This window comes from Sinocyclocheilus grahami, unplaced genomic scaffold, assembly GCF_001515645.1.
Source record: "Sinocyclocheilus grahami isolate Dianchi unplaced genomic scaffold, SAMN03320097.WGS_v1.1 scaffold425.1, whole genome shotgun sequence".
In the NCBI taxonomy this organism is placed as follows: domain Eukaryota; kingdom Metazoa; phylum Chordata; class Actinopteri; order Cypriniformes; family Cyprinidae; genus Sinocyclocheilus; species Sinocyclocheilus grahami.
In genome coordinates, this window is record NW_015505604.1 from 50191 (window position 1) to 71285 (window position 21095).

Sequence of the window (21095 nt, forward strand, 5' to 3'; positions counted from 1 at the left end):
TGGGTGTGGCCTCTGAGGAGGCACAACTCATAACTTCCGGTCTCTCAACCGAGGTTGTTGAGACTATCCTCCATCCAGAGCTCCCTCTATGAGGAAACTGTATTTCTGCTAAGACCGCCAGCCTGACCCAGCTAACTGCCCGTTTGGTACAGCGCTGGAGTTCTTGCAGGCCTGTTTATCCGCAGGGTTGACCCACTCCACCCTAGAAGGCTTTGTGGCGGCCAACCACGCCCCTTTCGGTGGACATTCAGTGGGAAGACTAGATCGTCACTAGATCGTCTACAACTCCCCGTCCCCTCTGGGGACCCAGAAATAGAGGAATTGTTCTTTGTCGAGAATTTGGGTACCACCGACCGATAGGTCAGTGGTGAAAAGATTCTCCGCCCGGCCCTCCTCCGGGGGAGGGAGTGGTGTGCTTCTTTCCGGCTCAGACTGCATTGGTTAAAGCTTATGGGGCTGTCACGTGATGAACGAACGACTCGGAAAAACCCGAAGACTCGAACCAGGTGAACTACTTGACTAATTCCAGTCAGAGCATGTGAGCGAAGCGGAGCGGTGTGACGCTCCGCTATGTTTTCCGCTCTATGGACGTGCGCTCCGCTCAGTCGCTCTAACCGCACAAGCAAGCGCTCTGTTAATATTCCGCTCATGATCACCGTGAACCAATTCCCGCTCAGATCCCACTCCGGCATAACATTTCTCTAGTAGGCCTAATTGTTTACTGTTTGTAACGAAATTCTTGAATTATTGTCTAAAATTAAGCATGGTGATAAATAGCAATTATCATGTTTCAGAGTGAAATTCTTTCATTCTTCTTAATTTTATTAATTGTAATGTATTAATTAAAATTTATTAAATATATGAATCTAACCTTAGCAAACCTACCTAAAATGCAAAAACTGAAAAAGTGTATTTGATTTTCGTTAACTTTATTTCCGTGAAAATAGCTGCAGTTGTTGTGCAATAGAAAGTTCAAAACAGGCTAATTAATACACAAACGCCCACACACACGAGATGAAATGTGTGTAGATCTTTACAAAGTACACCTGGATTATAAAGCCTGTGAAAAGCACACGCAAGATAAAATGCACTTAAAGAACGCTTGGATTATGAACTGACGTCAATGAAAGAAACACACTTTCTAGTGTCAAGTTAAAATAGACCATAACTGCGGGGAACTGTGGTCTATTAAAACGTCTCTTGATGTTTACTGGATTTTAGAATTTACTTTAAGAAACATTAGCTTGGACAAAGTGTCAGGCTTCAGCATTCGCTGTGCCCGAAAACACTCGCTCAGCGCTGGAAGAACCACTGGGGATGCTGGAGATTTTGCGGGAGGGATCCAGCACTGGTTTTCCAAAATCCAAGTGGTGTAGGCTAATATCTTCTGTACTCTGTAGTTCTGTATTTAGGCCTATATACAGCTGTGTGTTAGCTTAGGTCTACAGTTTAACTGAAATTATTTAATAACTACGGAGCTCTGAATATAATTTGAATTAACAATTCGTTTCTACGGCGTCAGCAGGTTTTATTCTTTTTAAAATTAATTTATTATTATTTATGCTCTGAGAGTGACCGACTGAAAGGGAACTAGGGTTACATACGTAACCTGAGACGTTTTCATGGAATGGATTCAGTTGAGGTCTGAACAGATTATGTTTTTGGATTTTAGAAAAAGAAATATTTTAGGGAATTAATAATTTAGAGAATAATTTATTATAATTTATTGTGAATAATGAATGGAGCAGTGGGCTAGTTTCATACATACTGTTACAAAAGCACAATGCATGAACCATTTCATTTTTGCACAAAGACATCAACAAAAAGCAGGTGATATTATATTAACTATATATTAAAGGGGTCATATGATGTTGCTAAAAAGAACATTATTTTGTGTATTTGGTGTAATGAAATGTGTTTATACGGTTTAAGGTACAAAAAACACATTATTTTCCACATACTGTACATAATTTTTTCTCCTCTATGCCCCACCTTTCTGAAACACATCGATTTTTACAAAGCTCATCGGTTTGAAAAGCGAGGTGTGCTCTGATTAGCCAGCTATCCAGTGCGTTGTGATTGGCCGAATACCTCAAGTGTGTGACGGAAATGTTACGCCCCTTACCATACTGTGATGCCCTGTCAGGCCGGAGCGACAAGACAAAAACATTAAAACCCATCATAAACGAGGCATTTGCTGCATCCAGTGGAGACATAATTATGAATTATAATGACTTATACTGTCTTTTTACGCGTTGCACCGCATCACGCCGTGTAAACATAAAACCATGTCTGCATTTGTGATCGGAGAAATGACAAACAACAAGTGCTATTCTACACTGCTCAAAACTCGCGTTTGACTCATCAGTGGCAAATACTTTAAATATAAAAAACGTACTTACAGTCGGTGAGTCAGAACAGCCGGCATTGTAGTCTACTCTCCCAGGATCAGGAAACAGTCGTCCATAAAATGTGCTGCACACATCTGAATATTTGGGTTGAACTGTTCTGGAACAGTGTTGTAAAGACAACTTAACCACTGATTTCTAGTCGTGTCCTCTTTTGGAAGGCCAAACAAAGTCGTTTCACTTTCACAACAAAAACACACAGCATCACACACGGCGGGCTAGAGTGAGCGGAGGCCGGCGGAGTGAGCGGCAACCACATGTGACGACCCCGGGCTGGACTCCGCTTCGTCCACGGTGAAAGCCGATCCGGCAATCCACAGCACTAAGTTGATGTATTTCCTCAGCGACCAGCACGGATCAGCTCTAGGCATGACGAAGTGGATATCGTCCTCTTTTGGAAGATCAAACAAAGTAGTTTCGCTTTCACAACGAAACACAGCGTCTTCACAACATGGCGGCAGCAACAATACTACAGCGAGAATAAAAATTACGCCTTCTTTCTTTGCGTGAACATTTGGGCGGCATTATGCAAATCTTCCCACATCGTGACGTAGACATGTGGGGTGTGTTAGAATGAACCGTTTTAGATAGGCGTGGTTGACTCTTAACTTTTATAAAGAATATATCTTTGGATTTGAGACTTTAGTCTTTGCAACTTTACAGATCTTCTTTATGCACCAAGAGCTTGTAACACTCCAAAGAGAAAGGAAAACTTGAAATCGCATCATATGACCCCTTTAAACTTTGTTACAATGAAACTTAATTATAGGTCATTAAATTCATTAGAAAAAGTCATTCTTTATACAGTTTTTAAAATGCTACTTATCCTAAAATAATTTTATTTGCAAAGTGCTGCGTGATCCTGTGTGCAATGTACTTTTTATCTCTAATTAAGAGTAAAAGTAACACTGCTGAGAGTCCCCAGACTTAATGACTCAATCACATCACACACCACTGCCCTAATCACTCCAGCAGCCCTCCAGTGCACGCTTCCTGCGGCCCGCTCCCTCAACAGAGTGTTCAGACACATTCAGCGTTACACTGATCCACTTAAGGCTAGAAAGGGAAGCAATCAACAGTACTGTAAAAAGCAAAGGCTGGTGGATGGAGAGAGAAGAAGACGGAGAGAGCCTAGTTTCAGAAGTGCAGCATGTGTCTGTGTCTTCTTTAACTAAAGCCCATGTGACAACTGACCAAATTTCCTTAAATTTCATTCCTGCTGAGATGGAAGGAGGGGCAGCGGGAAAGAAAAAGCAGAAGAGAGAGTGAGAGTGAGATCCAGGCTACTGACCTGAAACTAAAGTGACAGAGTATATTTAGCCTGCAGATTGTCTCCTCTCTCCGCTCGCATCTGCCCAACCATACACCAGTGCTCAAATTAAAGTCAGTCTTTTAACAACCAGAGTTCAAGAATCGAGAACAGTCGAATGTTCAATCGCACTAAATGAACAGAACTGATATGATCATTTTTTAAATGGAAAATATTAACCAAAACCTCCTGAGGTGAAAATGGGAATTGGAATATTTAAGGAAAGCTTCAGTTCTGTGATCAGCAGATCTCTAATTTATTGTGGTTAAGGACTGTTAGCCCTAAGCTCATCTTTAAATGAGGAGCATGACAGGCATCGGAATACTGTACAGATGAATGAAAAGCAGATTAATATATTACACTGAAGTATCTGAGCAATCAGTAGAGCCATTCTCTCAGTGAACCAGCGAGCCAGACAGTCTCAAAGTTCAGACAGCCCTCATCAATATGAAATAAGCTTAATCCGGCACTTCCTCCTTAATAAAATGACACCAGCGGGACAAATCTGAGATCTTTGATCCTTCAAAGATGGACGGCAAAGAGGTCACGGTGCTTTCAGGCTGTCAAACTCTTCTGAGGCTTTCTTAAAGAAGCTGTTATGCAGTTCCTCTGAGTGCTTTCCACTTATTATTCACTGCATAAAGGCTCATAAAACTTACAACAACTCAATTTATTAGTTACAGGGCTCTTTCCAATAGTATGCTCCTACATGCAAATCCCAGCATATTTAAATAACTTTGACACCAAAGCGTTAATAGTGATACGGTTAAATAAAGGTCTACATCATTTTTGGAAGTGTCTCAGCTGCCCACCATCTCAGAGGCGCTAGAAGATTAATGTGTTCATAAGGCTAAGACAAGCAGCATGCAAGGGTAAAGCAGAAACAATCTCTCATTTCACGCGCGCACACAGATCTGATCTCAACCTCTCGCTGGCTAATGCTCCTTTGAAATTATAATACCCTGCAAACTATCATCTCTGCATTAAACAGGATGTGGGAGATGAAAGGAAGAGCTGCATATCATTACTGTGGTGTCAGCTAATCACACCCTGCAAGACTGAAAGGAGACAGTGCCATATACTACTAAAATTCTGAGAGCCGATTCCTTTTTCATCAGTTATGAAGAAAATTGAACAATAGTTCCCAGCAGCCTTCCAGAATCAGTCTATGCAGATATGCAGCAATTAACTTCAGTTATCACAGAGCACTGATCTCTCGCATCAAAACAGAGGATAAGGCAAGCGAGACTGCAGATATAATGTCCTGTACATGAACTCAAACATTTATCATTTCACCGAATCATCTCCAGAATTTTAATTAAAGTCTGTGTGACATGTTTCTTTCCACAGAATGTGAAAGCACCACACATATTGTTTTGCAAGCACTTAAAAGTGCATTTGTAGAATAGTAGCTCTCTCCTCTTCCTACAGAGTAACTCTTACTTTCCTACTTCTAACTTACGCAAAGCTAGAAAATTCAGATCCTCCATCCATTACATATACATTGATATTTATGTATAGCTGAGGGGAGGGAATGTTCACTGTACCTTTTCGAAAAGTCTAACATTTCAAAACTCCTGACTCTTTTAATGTAGTGCTGGGTTTGAGCCTATAGACCTGTCTTTAAAATGCTTTCCAACCTGTCTCTGAAAATGGTGTACAGTGGGCTATTTTACCTCGTCCTTGGTGAGTGGTCGGAATCTGGCCTGGTATCTGCTGAGCTCCACATTGAGACGGTGAGCTGTCATCTTCAGCCCATCATTCTCATCCACCAGCTCCTGAGCTTGCTGCCTCAGATTCTGTAACTCAAAGCTCTCACCTATACACACACAACTGCACATAGTTAGATCAGAGCTGATTTATGCAAAACCACACACAACTAATCCAGAATTTTTTTATTTTAAAAACTCCCACCCAGAAATATATACATATATGGGTGTTTCTTCTACTATGGGCACTTTGGGTCTTCTAGACTTTTAGAAATGTATGTACATGTATCATGGGAGAATTATATAAATTAATTTTTTCTTACCTGAACAGGCATGATCAAGCATAATTTCTGGCACATCTCAAAATCACTATTCATTTTATGTTGGAAATTATATCCTAAGGCTAATTTGCCTTAAAGCTAATTTCATTATATATATATATATATATATATATATATATACGTTTATTATTATTATTATTATTTTACATAGTATGTTCAGAAGTTATATTTCTCCTGGTTTTATTTTGCTTTATTTTGTTTTCTGCACACATCAAATGTCTCCTAAATCATCTCTTCACTGACACTGTTGTCTCCTTGGTAACCAGGTAGACAATTTTTTGGGAAAAATGTTACTAGGGGATAAATTGTCGGTTGTGATGGGAATGATGCCACAACTGAAAGACAGCTGTGTGAACATTAAGATTGGGAGCATTAGGATTCAGCATGAAAAACCTTTATTCAAGCACAGCTGACTTATAATAGACCCATGAATTTTGAATAAATGGGCTGCACTCACATTTAGAGGAAGGTCTTCTTCAGGATGCCATTTTAATCATTTTTTATGTTTTTTCATATTTTAGAAAGTCTGAGTCTGGGACAATGGTAAAATAATAAAATCTAAGTATAAAAGGTATTTCGAAAAAACGTCAAATGAATAATGAAGCGATGCTAAACAGTTTTAAAGACAAAAAGTTGAAATCTATTGAATTTAATAAAAATCAACCCTGAGACATAAAATGATTGTAGTATAAGTGTCTACTTTATTAGGTACACGTGTACACCTGCTGGTTAATGCAAATAACTTATCAGATAATGATAGGGCAGCAATCAAAGCATGCAAGCGTTTTCAAAAGTTTCAGAGTTTGTCCAAACCCAAGCACGGATCAGGGAAGAAATGTGATCTAAGTGAATTTGACTGAGGAATTCAGGATTCAGTATCTCAGAAACTGCTGACCTCCCAGTTTCTTGACACTATTCACAAAAAATGGTGTAAAAATATGCCTGAATGTGCAGCTGACAAATCATCAGTAGTTGTGTAATACTATCATATGGGACCAATAACAAGCAAGCCGGCTGTTCTAGAGATCCTACCCAGAATTAGAAAGTTGTACCAAATAAAAGGGCCACTGAGTATGAAAAAAGCACAAGTCTCATTAAAAATGGGTTGTTTAATTGACTTTACAGCTCAGTTGTCAAAAATTACTGCTCAAAACACTGCTTGAAATGAAGTAGGCATATGTTGAAGATTATGCCTATTTGAAATGTAGATTTTGTTCCACAGTACGTTGCTTAAAGGCATAGGTCACCCAAAAATGAAAATTCTGTCATTGTTTACTCTTCCTCATGCTATTCCAAAACCTGTATGTATTTTTTCCCTTAAAAAGGATCATTTATGAAGACTGTGCAAGTAACGCTTAGTGTTCAATGGATGGTGACTGGAGCATTCAAGCTTCGAAAAGGACACAAAACTACCATTAACATTTTATAAAAGCATAATTCAAATGGTCCATACAAGTATAATCCAAAGTCATCTGAGGTCATACAAAAACTGTGATTTTACGGCCCCAGTCTTCATTCATTTTATTACATTATAATGAAAAAGTGGCCAGAATATTCTTCAAACATTCACCTCCCGCAGAAGAGACAAATTCATATGGATATGACAGTAAGTAAATGATGACAGAATTTTCATTTTTGGGGGAACGATCCCTTTAATGTTGGATAGGCTCTGTTAGTGCTGTGGGATGTATTGTAGCGAGTGAGGAGGCACCTGTGGAGTTTCCTCTCTCTGTGTGAGAGCGGCAGAGCTCCTGCCGGAGATGCTCTATGTGCTGACTCTGTTGTAAACATCTCTTCTCCAGCGTCTCTTTCTCTTGGGCCAGAATTTGAGTCTGCTCCCTCAGCTCCTTTACAAGTGCTTCCTGCACCTCTAGCGTACTGCGCAACACTTCACTGGCCTCTGCACCACACAGCACACAGGGCAGGGCAAAACACGGCATAGCCACACACAGAATAAAAACCATAGCACAGAAAAGCAAATACATTACACACGAATATGAAAAGATAATTTTTAACAGTATAAAACAAAACAGCACAACAACACACCACCAACAAGAGCACAAAATGCAAAGACAGGACAGCAGAGAAGAATTGCATTGAAAGAAAACAGCAGGACACAAACAAATGAAAATGTGACAGAAGAGAAATGAAGGAGAAGACAGCAGTATGTAAAGGTTTCACGTGAAGGTAATTTCCTAATCAGACTGATTTTCTTTTTTGGATTTATGATTATGAAAAAAGTGAAAGTGAAAGTGACGTGACATGTGGCCAAGTTTGGTGACCCATACTCGGAATTAGTGCTCTGCATTTATCCCATCCAAAGTGCACACACACAGCAGTGAACACACACACACCGTGAACACACACCCAGAGCAGTGGGCAGCCATTTTTTGCTGCGGTGCCCGGGGAGCAGTTGTGGGTTCGGTGCCTTGCTCAAGAGCACCTCAGTCGTGGTATTGAAGGTGGGAGAGAGCGCTGTACATTCACTCCCCCCACCTACAATCCCTGCTGGTACGAGACTCGTATGATATTAATTCCATTTGATGTAAAACAGTACAACGTGTTTATGACCATCTGTTTAGTCCTAATACACATTAATGAGTCTGGCGCTGTACAGTCTGTTGAGATTCCTCAATATATTCATTCTATTAGTCTGGCTGATCTTAATGTCAGCCTTATCACATTACCACAGATTAAAATACACACTCTGTCTGATACTATATTTTCATGAAAATAAGCAGCATAAACAAAATTAGACACAAACAAGCTTAATATTATTAAATAACTTATAGAACTAATGAGATCTAGTTAATTTGTTTCTTTCATTAGTCTTTGTGCTCTAGTCTTTACCTAGAATTGTCCTGACAATCTAGATAAATCTGGTGGGATGTGTCTGGTTCTAAGCAGTAAAATAGCCAGTAAAACATTTAATTGTTTATTGAACATCTAAATGAAGCATTAAGCCACTCCGGGCCATGCATTACAATTACTTTACCATGACTTTACCAGAAGATTTTAGCTCCAAAATGATTAATTGGAAAGACAAAAAAGCTGGAAAGGTCACAGAGTAGAGTTCATGCCCCCTCACCTGGACTGATGTCTCTCTCTTTCCCTCTCACTGGACTCTCCTTCATCCGTGAGGTCTTCCTTTTTGAAGTATTCACTGATTTGTGAGACTGAGCGCTCCAGTCATCATTTAGCTCTGACAAGAACAAAATGAAAAAACATTTATAAAACAAGGAGGTGAGTGAGGTAGTAGTAGAAAAGTGATAAATTGATTGGGCAAATAAATGAGCAAAATTGTACAACAGAATTAGAGCGTGATAATTAAGTGAGTGAGTAAATGAGTTGTTAATGATGGTAGTCCATCATCTAAATAAAAAAAATAAAAAAAACATTTTATATACCGTTTGGTGAATTTTTTTAAACGTTTTTTTAAAAAGTATCTTGTTCTCACCAAGACTGCATTTATTTGATCAAAAACACAGTAAAAACAGTAACACTGTGAAATATTATTACAATTTAAAATAACTGTTTTCTATTTTAATATATTTTAAAATGTAATTTATTCCTGTTATAGCACATTAGTTTTCAGCAGACATTACTCCAGTCTTTCCAGGTTACATGATCCTTCAGAAATCAAATCAGCATATTAGAATGGTGCTCAAGAAACACTTCTTACTATAATCAGTGCTGAAAATTGCGCTGCTTAATTCTTTGATGAACAGAAGGTCTAATTGAACAGCATTTATTTTAAATATTTTAACAATAATAAAATGTCTTTGATTAGTTCATCCTTGATGAACAATAGTATTCATTTCTTTCAAAAAAAACTTTTGAATGGTAGTGTACATTTTTATTTTTGTGTCAAGAAATGCTTCTGCATATTCAAATATTTATTGAACACAGATATAATGAATGTCTCTTTAATAAACTCAATGCAGTCTTAGCCAACTTCTTTCATGAAGACAGTGTGCTTCTATTATTTTCAGTGATCTTCTATTATTTGGCAACATCTATAAACCTTCCAGTACTCCAGTTTATTTTTAACATCTCCTTATACCATTAATTTTTCACACCAATCTGTCTGCCAAAAAACACATGGCTGGCAACCAACCTCATAAGCCGGGTTTCCATACAAAGTTGCGAATTAACTTGTGCACAAAAGTCGCATAAAACATTTCCATCCGAGTCAAAAAGAACAAAATTGTCACTTTCTGATAAACTGGCACTAAATATCACTAAGAAAAGTGGGAGAAGCCACTATAATAGGTAATAATTTTCATAATAAAATGACTTGTGCCTCAAGAGTGAGCAGATGAAACACAATGAATGCGGTCATTGCTGTCGTGGATGCCTGCTGTTTGGGAACGCAGTCGCATAACAGTTCTGGGAGGCAATAATACAGAAATACTTTGACAACAGACCTTTCTCGGGCATTTCGGATCCTGTGCAGCAAGATTGGTCCGCTGGTTAGTCAGGTTATGCACAAAGTCACATGACTTTCTTGATGCACATGGAAGAATTTATTCAACAAATGCATTTCCATCTCCCATTATTCACATTAACCCTTTTTCGCAAAGACAAAAACCACCTCAAGCGAGCATAACAACTTTTTCACAGGGACGTTTCCATCACTTGTTTCTGATGTGATACCTCAAAATGCATATTAAAACAGGGTGATGGAAACATCATACTACTCTCATACCTTTCATTTGTCTGATTAAACTTGAATCTCACATCTTCCACTCTCCCATCCACAGACAGCTTCAGTGAAATCCTCTAGGCTTCTCACCTGCTTCAATCACTTCCTCGGACTAGTTCTGTTGACACTTCTAAAAGCTGTATCCTTCCCCCCAAACACTAGTCACTTAAACCTGTTGTCGAGTACTTTGTTTCAGAACTCTCTTGCTGGTTCACTTCAAGTCCTTGGAAATCAGAAAACCACCACAAAATGCATGGATCAGGGAAGAAATGGAAGAAAACATACAATGTGCAGAGCCTACTATCATCCCACAATTAGCATATGTGAATCCATCCCAAACAAATCATTTTCCATCCCTCCACTAACCACTTCCCACCCTCTTCCATGCTCTCTGACCGCTGAGGTCTTCATAACCTACTTTGAATGAAATACGGATGTTGACTACTTTGTCAATCAGCTAGCTGACCTTTTCTCAGACCACTTCTCCATTATTTAAGGAATTCATTCAAGCATGAAAAAAAAATCACCCTCATGCAGCTCTAAACCCCTGTTTTTTTCATTTAGCACAAAAGGAGAAATTCGGGAAAAAATTTACAGGTCATTTTATGCATGCAATTTTTAATTAATGGGGAATTAATGCTTTCAAGGATGAATCTTCAGAAAGGATACAAAAGCACCCTAAAGTATCCTAATAACAGTGGTTCATTTAGGTTTGAGTAAAGTTTTCCAAGTCTTCTGAAGTCATACTTGTCACTCCGTGTGACTGTTGTTATTCACTAAAAAATGACTCTAGCTGTCCTTGGTACATTCATTAGAGAAGTTGTGATAATCAGTCTGCAATTTAATCAAAATGAATAGTTTTGTTGTGTTTTAAAATAATTAGCTTGATCTGTTTAAAAAAACTGATCTGAACTGAAAGGATTCATTCACAAATCATGCTGATCCAGCCATGAAAAAATTGACATTCTTTTGCAGTTACACAAAGTAAAGTCATAACGACATGAGGGGACTTGAGTAAATGACAACAGAATTTTTTATTTCTTAACTAAAGAGTGACCCTATCCTGTACATTATTAAGATCTCACTGAAGGAGGGAATTATACGACAGACTGCCATAAAAACTATATTACATCATGTCAAACATCCTTTCTGAAGACATTTTGCTTGACTCTCACAAGGCTTAAAATTTAATATGGAGCTGAAAAGCCCACTTTGTGACTCCTAGTGGAGCTGTATCATCCTTGCTTCTAATCTAGATTTAATTCTCCTTGATCTGTCTGTGTCTTCGGTCTCTAACATTACAAACACAGACAAGATTTTGTCTGCGCCTCTGACATCTCAGACCTAGATCAGACCTCAAGGTCATCCTCACCTCCTCCTACAGCAAATTTCTTCCTTCACTGGAAGTCTCTGTTGCTGTTAAAGGGGACACAGCCATTGTCTGCTGGTGCATAAAAAGCTTGGCAGTAGTCCATTGATCACTTTGCAGCAACTGCCCAGCCCCAGACCTGCTGTTTCATGCTCTATTTCAGAGGGTAAATCCACCCTGCAATCCTCTTCCACTAGGCTAAACTAATGCTGGTCTGCTTGGATCTGCCATTTGACGTCTTGAGTGCAACTGAACACTGCTAATTCCAATAAATGAATATAATGAAACATTTATTAGTAATTTCATATAAACAACATATGAAAAAAACTGTGTATTGCAACACACAAATATATTGGGTATTGAATACAATGTATTGTGAAAATAATGAAACATGAAAAGTAACATTAAAGTAATAGTTCACCTGCAGTTGGTCCCCATTGACTTGCATAGTGTTTTTTTCCATACAATGGAAGTCAATGGGGGACAGCAACTGAAGGTGAACTATCCCTTTAACTCCCACAAGTCATGGCCTTCCTTCTTTTTCTGACAATTAAAAAAACAACATTCGGAAATGTAAAAAAAAAAAAACTTTAAAAACTCATCCATATAATGGCAGTGAATAGCATACAGCTTAAATGTAATCCCATGATCCCATGCTACTATGCTACTTGTGCCATATATTCCAAGTGTTCTGGAAGTGTACGATAGGGTTTGAAGAAAAACAAAAATGACATGTACACAGTGTGGTATAGGACCACAAAACTTAAGTGTCAATTTTTTATACATCATTTATACATCATCTGAAAGTTTAATAAATAAGCTTTCCATTGATGCATAGTTTGTTAGGATAGGACAATATTTGGCCGAGATACAACTATTTGAAAATCTGGAATCTGAGGGTGCAAAAAAATCTAAATACTAAGAAAACTGCCTTTAAAGTTGTCCAAATGAAGTTCTTAGCAATGCATATTACTAATCAAAAATGAAGTTTTGATATATTTATGGTGGAAAACTTCATGGAACATAATCTTTCCTTAATATCCTAATGATTTTTGGCATAAAGGAAAAATTTATAATTTTGACCAATACAATGTATTGCTATTGCTACAAATATACCCCAGCGACTTAAGACTGCTTTTGTGGTCCAGGGTCACATATGTGGTTTGTGTAGTGTTTTTACTAATCTTGATGTATTAAAACAGTGTACCTGTGTGCTTTTCCTTAGCAATCCAAAGTAAACTGTGGCACTAATACGGTCTCATGAATGTGTAGCCGTGCACAGCAGACCAATGGCCAAGGTCAGGATTTTCTTTAAATAATAAATTACATTTCAGTTTGTTTCCCTATTGCATTCAGGCAGAGCACTTGAAAAATATGACACGATTCACATGGGATCATTCTGTGATCACATTTGAAGCTTGTCGCTATTTACTGCCATTAAATGGACAAGCACGGGCAGGGTATTTTTTTTTAATCTCCCTCTCTTCAAAAAAGAAGAGCATAGGGCATTAGAATAACACCAGGGTGAGTAAATAACTACTTTTTTTAAAAGTATTTTTTTTAAGTAAACTATGCCTTTAAGTGTGCAAAGAGTGGACACTTTGTTGTCCTATAATGCCACAGGCATTGAAGAACAAGAAGAGCCATCAGATTTGAAAATTTTAAATTTTAAATTCGGGCAGCTTCAAAGTCTGAGCGTTATCACCACCACAAAACCTGTTCCACATGGTTCAAATAAATTCCACTTGATTTTTGAGTAAATTATTTTTAGATTTTGAACGAATCGAATGCCAACATGACACATGTAGCATGCCTGGTAAAGTGTGCACACTACACACCTTCAGAATGTGCATCATTTGCATTGTGTGTATTCTTTTTTCGTCCAAAAGCAAGAGTTCCACTAACTGGCTTACAAAAAAAATAATTGTCTGCTTAAACAAGTGAAATATATACATATCTTGCATTTGGCAGTGTAATGCACAGTTGATGTCTTTCAACGCTAATAATCGTGTTGCCAACACAGCACATACTGTATACATTAAAAAATTTTAAATAACTAATAGCAATTTCCTCTTTAGGAGTAAGTTTTAAAACGCTTTACTGTCACCACTATATTAACAATAAAAAGAAACAAAATTAATGCAGTGGAGGAAGAGGAGAAGCACGGAATATATCAAGACAAATGTCAAGGTAATTCCAGTCTCTGTCCTCATAGTCATTATGGTTATAGCCTCATCTCTCTCATATCTCATTGCTGACAACAATAAGCTTGTGAGAGGAGCTGAATGAGAAGATGTTTGTTAAACTGGCAGTGGCTTTATTCTGTTTTTTTTCCTTCAGGAAACTTCAATGAGCCTCTCACAAATGTATCACACAGTAACCACTTCATTTGTCTCCAGGCTGTTGAAAGCCGTGCCTGAATAAATTTGACATCAATTAGGTGTTCACATTGTCCTTAATTTGCTCTCTGTCAAAATTAAACAGAAATGATGCTTTTCTTTCAAAGCCTTGAGGATTCCTAAAAAGGGGGCACGTTTCACACTAACTGACAAAAAGATTCTGAAATTAGCACAGGTGACATTGCACATGTCGAGTTCAGCTTTTGTGATTTATAATGTATGGCAGACAGGGGAAGTACCTGGAGATGCCATGCTCCCAGGAGAGCCTGATCCTGGTTGTCGTAGCGATGATGGCTGCTATGGAGACAGAGGGAAGTTAACTGATTAAAGGGTTCTTACTGCAGAATATCAAAGACCACAGACTGAAGGTAGATTGCATTATTAAGTATATCTAATAGTGAAAAGTGCACTGTGCTTGCTCATTAGAGGCAGTTCATCTCAGCAATTTTCCTCATTAAGAGATGAGATTACAGATCCTCTGGTAAAGGTCTCAAAGCACCTACAGGAATGGTAGCATTCAGATCTGACAACACAGAGTTATGAGACAGCAAGGGGCTGGTCAGTGTGCATGTGCGTACGTGTGTCTGCATATTAACCGAGCACAGGTTCACATGGTGTGTGTGTGTGTGTGTGTGTGTGTGTGTGTGTGTGTGAGAATGTACAGATGTAATAGCTGTCATACCAGAGAGCCACATACTGAATAGTGAATCAGAATGGTTATGATAGTCTCTCTTGTCAGAAATAGCTGAGTTTATTAATAAACTCTCTCTCATGTTCCCACCCAGTCTAAACACCTTCCAACTGTCTCTTTCATCTTTTGATTTTCATTCATATTCTTTCACTGATAACAACCTTTGTGCCCTTAACCTCAGCCTTTCATGCCAGGGTCATTTTTCCCCTGTCTTTAGAGAATTTGTTGAGCCCTGGGGCAGAATGACCTTTAGTCCAGAGTCAGACCAATCCACAACATAATTGACGTTCCTACAGCAGTGTTAAAAATTTAGCTTTGAACCCTGAATTAACTTAATCAAAATAATGACTCCAGGTTCTCATTACAGCTGATGTGAAGAGAGAGGTTATCTTACCATTTTAGCTGCTTCTTCCTGAACCACAATTTCCTCTGCAATACAACATTTTATTAATTATAGCCATCAAGCTGCAAAATTGCCAAGGCTCTCAAAGTCAATAAAATTGTTATGAGAGTAAGATGTGAGACATTAATATTTAAAACTGAATATGCAAACTGTTTAAATATTTAAATATTTAAAACTGTCTACTGTTCAAAGGTTTGAGGTCAGAACGATTTTTATTAGAAAATAGAAATGAATACTTTAATTCAGCAAAGATGTATTTAATTGATCAAATGCAACAGCAGTCTTTAAAATTGTTACAAAAGATTTTTTGTTTTGAATAAATACTCTTTTTTAACTTTCTATTCATCAATGACTCCTGAAAAAATTTATATGAGTTCATCACAACATCAAATTAATTTTAGATTGATTCCTTAAGTATCATGTGACACCCAAGACTGAAGTAATGGCTGCTGAAAATTCAGCTTTTCCATCACAGGGATAAATTACATTTTGTATTCAATGTATTCAAAGAGAAAGCAGAGTTTCAGTAATTTCAGCATTTCACTATATTACTATTTTGTTGCATTTTTGATCAAATAAATGCAGCTTTGTTGAGCATAAAAGACTTTCAATATAAATATATTTTAACACTCTTTGTTACTTCTAACCTTCAGTCTGTAGGGGAGACACAATATCAAATGCAGAGTCTTCGATCTCTTCATCAACGTCTGAATTAGTCTCGCCCTGACAGAGAGATTCATTCAGCCAGTTAACACATACACACATACATAATATATTTTAATGAGCATAAATGCAGGGTAGGGGGTGGTTAAATGCCACAAGCTATCAGAAAACTATTGAATCAGATTTTAATTATTTAATTTCTTTATGATCTCAGACTAGGTTTCATATTTAGAGCAGGATTTGAATGAATCAGAAGCGCCACCTCATGGTGAATATTAGTAAATGCATCAAAAGCTTAACAGGACAAAGCACTCCACACACAGACCCAGCCAAACAAACACACACGACTGTACCTTCCTGTGTTTTAATGGCACGGCGTAAACAACATTTATGTCATCAGCTCTGCTCTGTCTCTCAAGGGACTGATATACATGATCTTCATCTCCCTCCACCTCATCACTGTCATCACCTTCGTCATCATCAGAATATCCTGGGGAAGGCACAGAGGGTCTTCCTGAGTCTGGCCAGGTGTCTCTAAGGTGAGAGAGCAAATACATTATTTTACATTTTTAAGCTGACATACTTCAATTGCATAAAATGTGATGACCAGCTAATGCTGTTTAAACCGCTATCTGTAACACGTATCTGTATCATGGAGAGGCATTCAGACCTAAGATTAAACGTGTAAGTAAACTTTGCCTCCTGCTGAACCAACAATGCCTATACACTTACAATCATTGCAACCTGCTGTGTTACCCTGATTATAAGACATTCTGGTGTAATAATAACGATTGTGCTTTCAGACTTACTTAAAGGGTTAGTTTGTGTCATTATAATGTTCTCTCCTCCATGAAACACATAAGGATTACAGAAGACTAAACTAGTTGCTTTCAAACTTCAAAAATGATAATAAAGAAGTATCATAAAAGTGGTCCATATGACTAATTCACTATTTTTCAAGTCATCTGAAGTCATATGATAGCTTTGTGTGACAGGCAGACTGACATTTAACTGATCAGTTCATTGAAAAGATCTGACTACTTATCTCATAAACTCATGAACCCGCCAAGGTGAGAATAACGAGTGAATAACAACTTAAATATGGGTCTGTTCTTCACAAGCTATCGTATGGCTTCAGAAGATTTGGAATATAGAACACAACTCATTTTCAAGTCTTCTCAAGTCACAGTCTTTTACAAGAACTTTATGTTGCTTTTTCACCATTTCTGAGTCCTCATTCACTTTCATACATTGAAAAGGGCACAGTTTTCTTTTTTTAAGAAAAAAAATATTTTGTATTTCATTAAAGAAAGTAAGTCATATGGGTTTAGAATGACTTGAGGGTCAGTATTACAAATTTTCCTTACATTAATATCATTCTGATCACAACATAAAATCATTGTTGTTAATCATGTTCACCATGAAAATTCACTAAAATTTTCATTTCTAGGTGAACTATTCCTCTAAAAAAGTAAAGGAAGACTGGTTTATTTAGGTCAAGGTTTCCCAGACTGTGGTTTGTGAGGGGACGGCAAGGGGATGTGATTAATTAAACCAATTAAATGCTAAAAATGTACAATTAAAATGCATAAATAAGTTTAAATAAAAGCAATCAGGTGCCTGTTTCATAAAACAAGTTGACCAAATAAGCCAGGTTTATTTCAGCTAGTCTGATTATTGTCAGTTGATTTGGTTCAAAATAAGTCAGACTAACTGAAATAAGCCTGGCTTATTTGGTAAACTTGTTTTATGAAACAGGCCCCAGGATAAAACACTTACAAAAATAAATAAATATTTGTTTATCTCCATGTCATGTGATAATTTTTTAACCAACATCAGAGAACCATGAACATGCAGATTACTGAAATATTAACTTTCAGGGGTTCTTTAAGTAAATGTCAAAGGCGGCCCACCCACAAAATAAAAGGTTAGGGATCCCTGATCAAGGTCAATGAAACAGTGCACTATAATACCTGGTATAACGTGCCGTGGCAGCATAGGGCTCAAAGCCAGTTTGGCTGTCTGCACGTGAACGATCACTCTCAGAGTAAGACCTTTGGCGTGGAGGAGGAATGGCAACAGTACGGCCCGTCAGGGAGGAAGATAATATGGCAGCTGCCAAGGCAGACCTGTGACAGTTATCAGAGAGATTACAAGGTTTACAGATTTTTTTTTTAAAAAGTGTAAAGATATTGGAACAATAATCCTAAAACAGCTAAATTGGTTGTATAAAAACATTATGGCAAATGATGAGTGAGATTCTCAAGAGCATAACTGCATTGAGAGATGATGGAGGAGAACAAAAGTGATATGAATGGATAGGTATATGGTAGGGTGACCATGCGTGCCATTTTTCAATATAGAAATCCTTGCCAGGACGCGTCCTGGGAAAATGGCACGTATGGTCACCCTAGTATATGGTATGTGAGTATAACGTTACCTGGGTCTCTCTGGAGAGGGGTTGGGGCTTCGTGGGGGAGGAGTGCGGGGAACAGCAGGTCTGGGGGCAATGGTGGCAGCAGGGATCAAGCCATGAGCTATATTCCGCTAAACAACCACAACAACACACAGGATTACATTTACGACACGACTACATCACAGGATACACATGGTAAAGCAACCCAGTGCCACTGCTAAGAAAATAAATACTGAGGTCTGAATTAATGTGTCTTTTTATAGGTTGCTTAGTAACACAGGCTTTTAGCAGCTAAATTAGGTCACCACAAAATGTAACTTATATTGTTATATTTACGCGATAGAAGACTTACAAATTCTTCCTTCTCTCTTCTTCTAAAGCTGAGGTTGAATTTGGATGACATGGTCCTCAACAAACTTCCTCGTGTTGATGAGGGATTTGACATCAGGATTTATGAAAACCGCGGTCACGACTGCTCATTTCAGAACTATCGCGTCGCAAAGCTATGTTTCAAGAGAGAAACTGACAGAGTTTATAGGGTTTTTATATAAAAAAGTACATTATTTGTTATCGAAATCTTATTAGCTTCAACTCAACTTCACGTAACTAGACGCTTTCCATGAAAACCCTTGAAATATAACAACTCCTCCTATTGGTTCGTTTGTGCAGCTCAACCAATCAGCGTTGCGGTTTAATCCTCTTAGCAACGGCCTCGCGCCGCATCTGAGTGCAGCAGTTCTCCAGCAGAGGGACGTCTCGTCCACTCAAAAAGACCACATACGCTTGGGAAAGTGCTTGAGAAAATAAAGAAGGATGTCTTAGATGCCATTGCATTGTTGATTTTCTGTTGTCTGTTGTCTATTTTATGTCGTTTTCAGTGAAAATAAAATATCGTTTTGGTACTGAGACTAGCAGGCTTTGTGACATTGTTAAGAATCTCAAAGTAAACCATTTTAAAGCCTGCTTGAAACATGAGCCATACTTGAAGAACTAGTCATGATCTTTCACCTTCATGTTGTGCAACAGATTTTGTTGTTGATGTAGTTTTAATTTATGAATCAGTTTGACCCTAAATATTTGAGTTCTTCATATTGCGTTTTAGTACAATGAAGATAATTGTAATGATGAGAGCGCATATGGACAAAAAGTTGTGTTTTCCCCATAACGCTATAGGCCTAATACATTCCTTATTCTACAACAAGTAACTAATCCAATCATTGACATTTAGGCTTAGCATATTGTCTTTTTTTTTAACATGTTATATATTCATCTGAAAGATCAAAGATCATGTATTGAAAGATCAAATATATGAAACCATATATTTCATAATTAAAATATTATGGCATATATAAGTGACACGTCACATGTCTAATTTGTATATAACACATAATTAAAAAGACATATATTACATATATTAATAATTATATACATTCCATATATGACAATAAATGTATTATACATACATAAACATATTTTTGTATGGAGTAGACTTATATGTCAATATATGAAATTGTTGCATTTTCTAATAGGATGCATATATGGATTGGGCATATATAAAACATGTATTTAATATATGTATATTTGATATATGCACATATATTACATTTCCGTATGGGGTGCCTCACAGTTCCACATTTATTTTTACAGTACTCACATTTTATTACTCCATATTACATTATTATTACTGTTGCTATCATCATTTATCTTGCACAAATACACCAGACATGCACTGAAAGTAGTAAAGAGGTCAGCATCACATCTAGTAGAGATTTAACAGTTATTAATCCTGTTGTGTAGGCTACTAACTGTGGAGTCAGCCCTGCTGGAGTGAAACCTTCTATACTTAGTGTCTCATCTTCAAATGACATAGTGTTGATACAAATACACTCACAAGTCTGTGCAATGCTGTGAAACTCTTCCCTGTCCATTTTTGTAATTATTATTACGAATATTTTATATATACAGGTGCATCTCAATAAATTAGAATGTCGTGGAAAAGTTCATTTATTTCAGTAATTCAAATCAAATTGTGAAACTCGTGTATTAAATAAATTCAATGCACACAGACTGAAGTAGTTTAAGTCTTTGGTTCTTTTAATTGTGATGATTTTGGCTCACATTTAATTCTTTGATGGACTAGTATTTAGTTCAATAATATGTCAGCTTCTAACTTTTGTAAGTGGGATAAATGAGTGCTCCCTGTGCTTTTACAAGACTGCTGAAGTGGAGAAAGTGGGTGAGTCATACTAGAAATCACTCTGGTGGAAAGTGTTCCAGTTAAAAGCAGACTTGTTTGGGATATTTACATGATTCCGGTAAAACTCCAGTTCTTGAATCAAAGCAATTGTTGAACAAGTCCTGAGTCAGTGTATTTGTGATGTTCTGTCTCAATGTTCTCCAGCTGAAGAAGATGCAGAGACATACTCTCTTATCTTTCTCTCTCTTTCTCACTCAGACACACTTAACCGCTGTGACATCACTGCTGGTGTTGGTAAGCAATCTCTCTAATAACCCAACCAAAGCCACACCATAAAATTCCCCAGTCTGTGAGTGATTTAAAATCCATTAGTCCACCACACCATTTTCACTGCCCTGATTCACATGCACACAGAGCAAAACACGAATGCCGCTTTTCCTCTCATATGAAGAGAGCAACAGAGTGTGAATTCCTTTCTTTGATTT

At 37.6% G+C, this 21095-nt stretch overlaps 1 protein-coding gene across 1 annotated transcript in view; it reads right to left on the reverse strand.

Moving 5' to 3' along the window:
• The window catches only part of LOC107551477 (centrosomal protein of 89 kDa-like), a 43433-nt gene extending 24385 nt beyond the window's left edge, over positions 1-19048 (reverse strand). The window contains exons 1-10 of the mRNA XM_016233084.1: positions 18766-19048; positions 18438-18544; positions 17971-18126; positions 16351-16531; positions 15982-16057; positions 15326-15360; positions 14480-14537; positions 8856-8969; positions 7479-7667; positions 5394-5536 (exon numbers count right to left, since the gene is read on the reverse strand). Of these exons, the coding sequence (XP_016088570.1) occupies positions 5394-5536; positions 7479-7667; positions 8856-8969; positions 14480-14537; positions 15326-15360; positions 15982-16057; positions 16351-16531; positions 17971-18126; positions 18438-18544; positions 18766-18858 (1152 nt within the window). The 5' untranslated portion in view covers positions 18859-19048. The remainder of the gene's footprint in view (positions 1-5393; positions 5537-7478; positions 7668-8855; positions 8970-14479; positions 14538-15325; positions 15361-15981; positions 16058-16350; positions 16532-17970; positions 18127-18437; positions 18545-18765) is intronic.
• Between the last annotated feature and the right edge of the window lie 2047 nt (positions 19049-21095).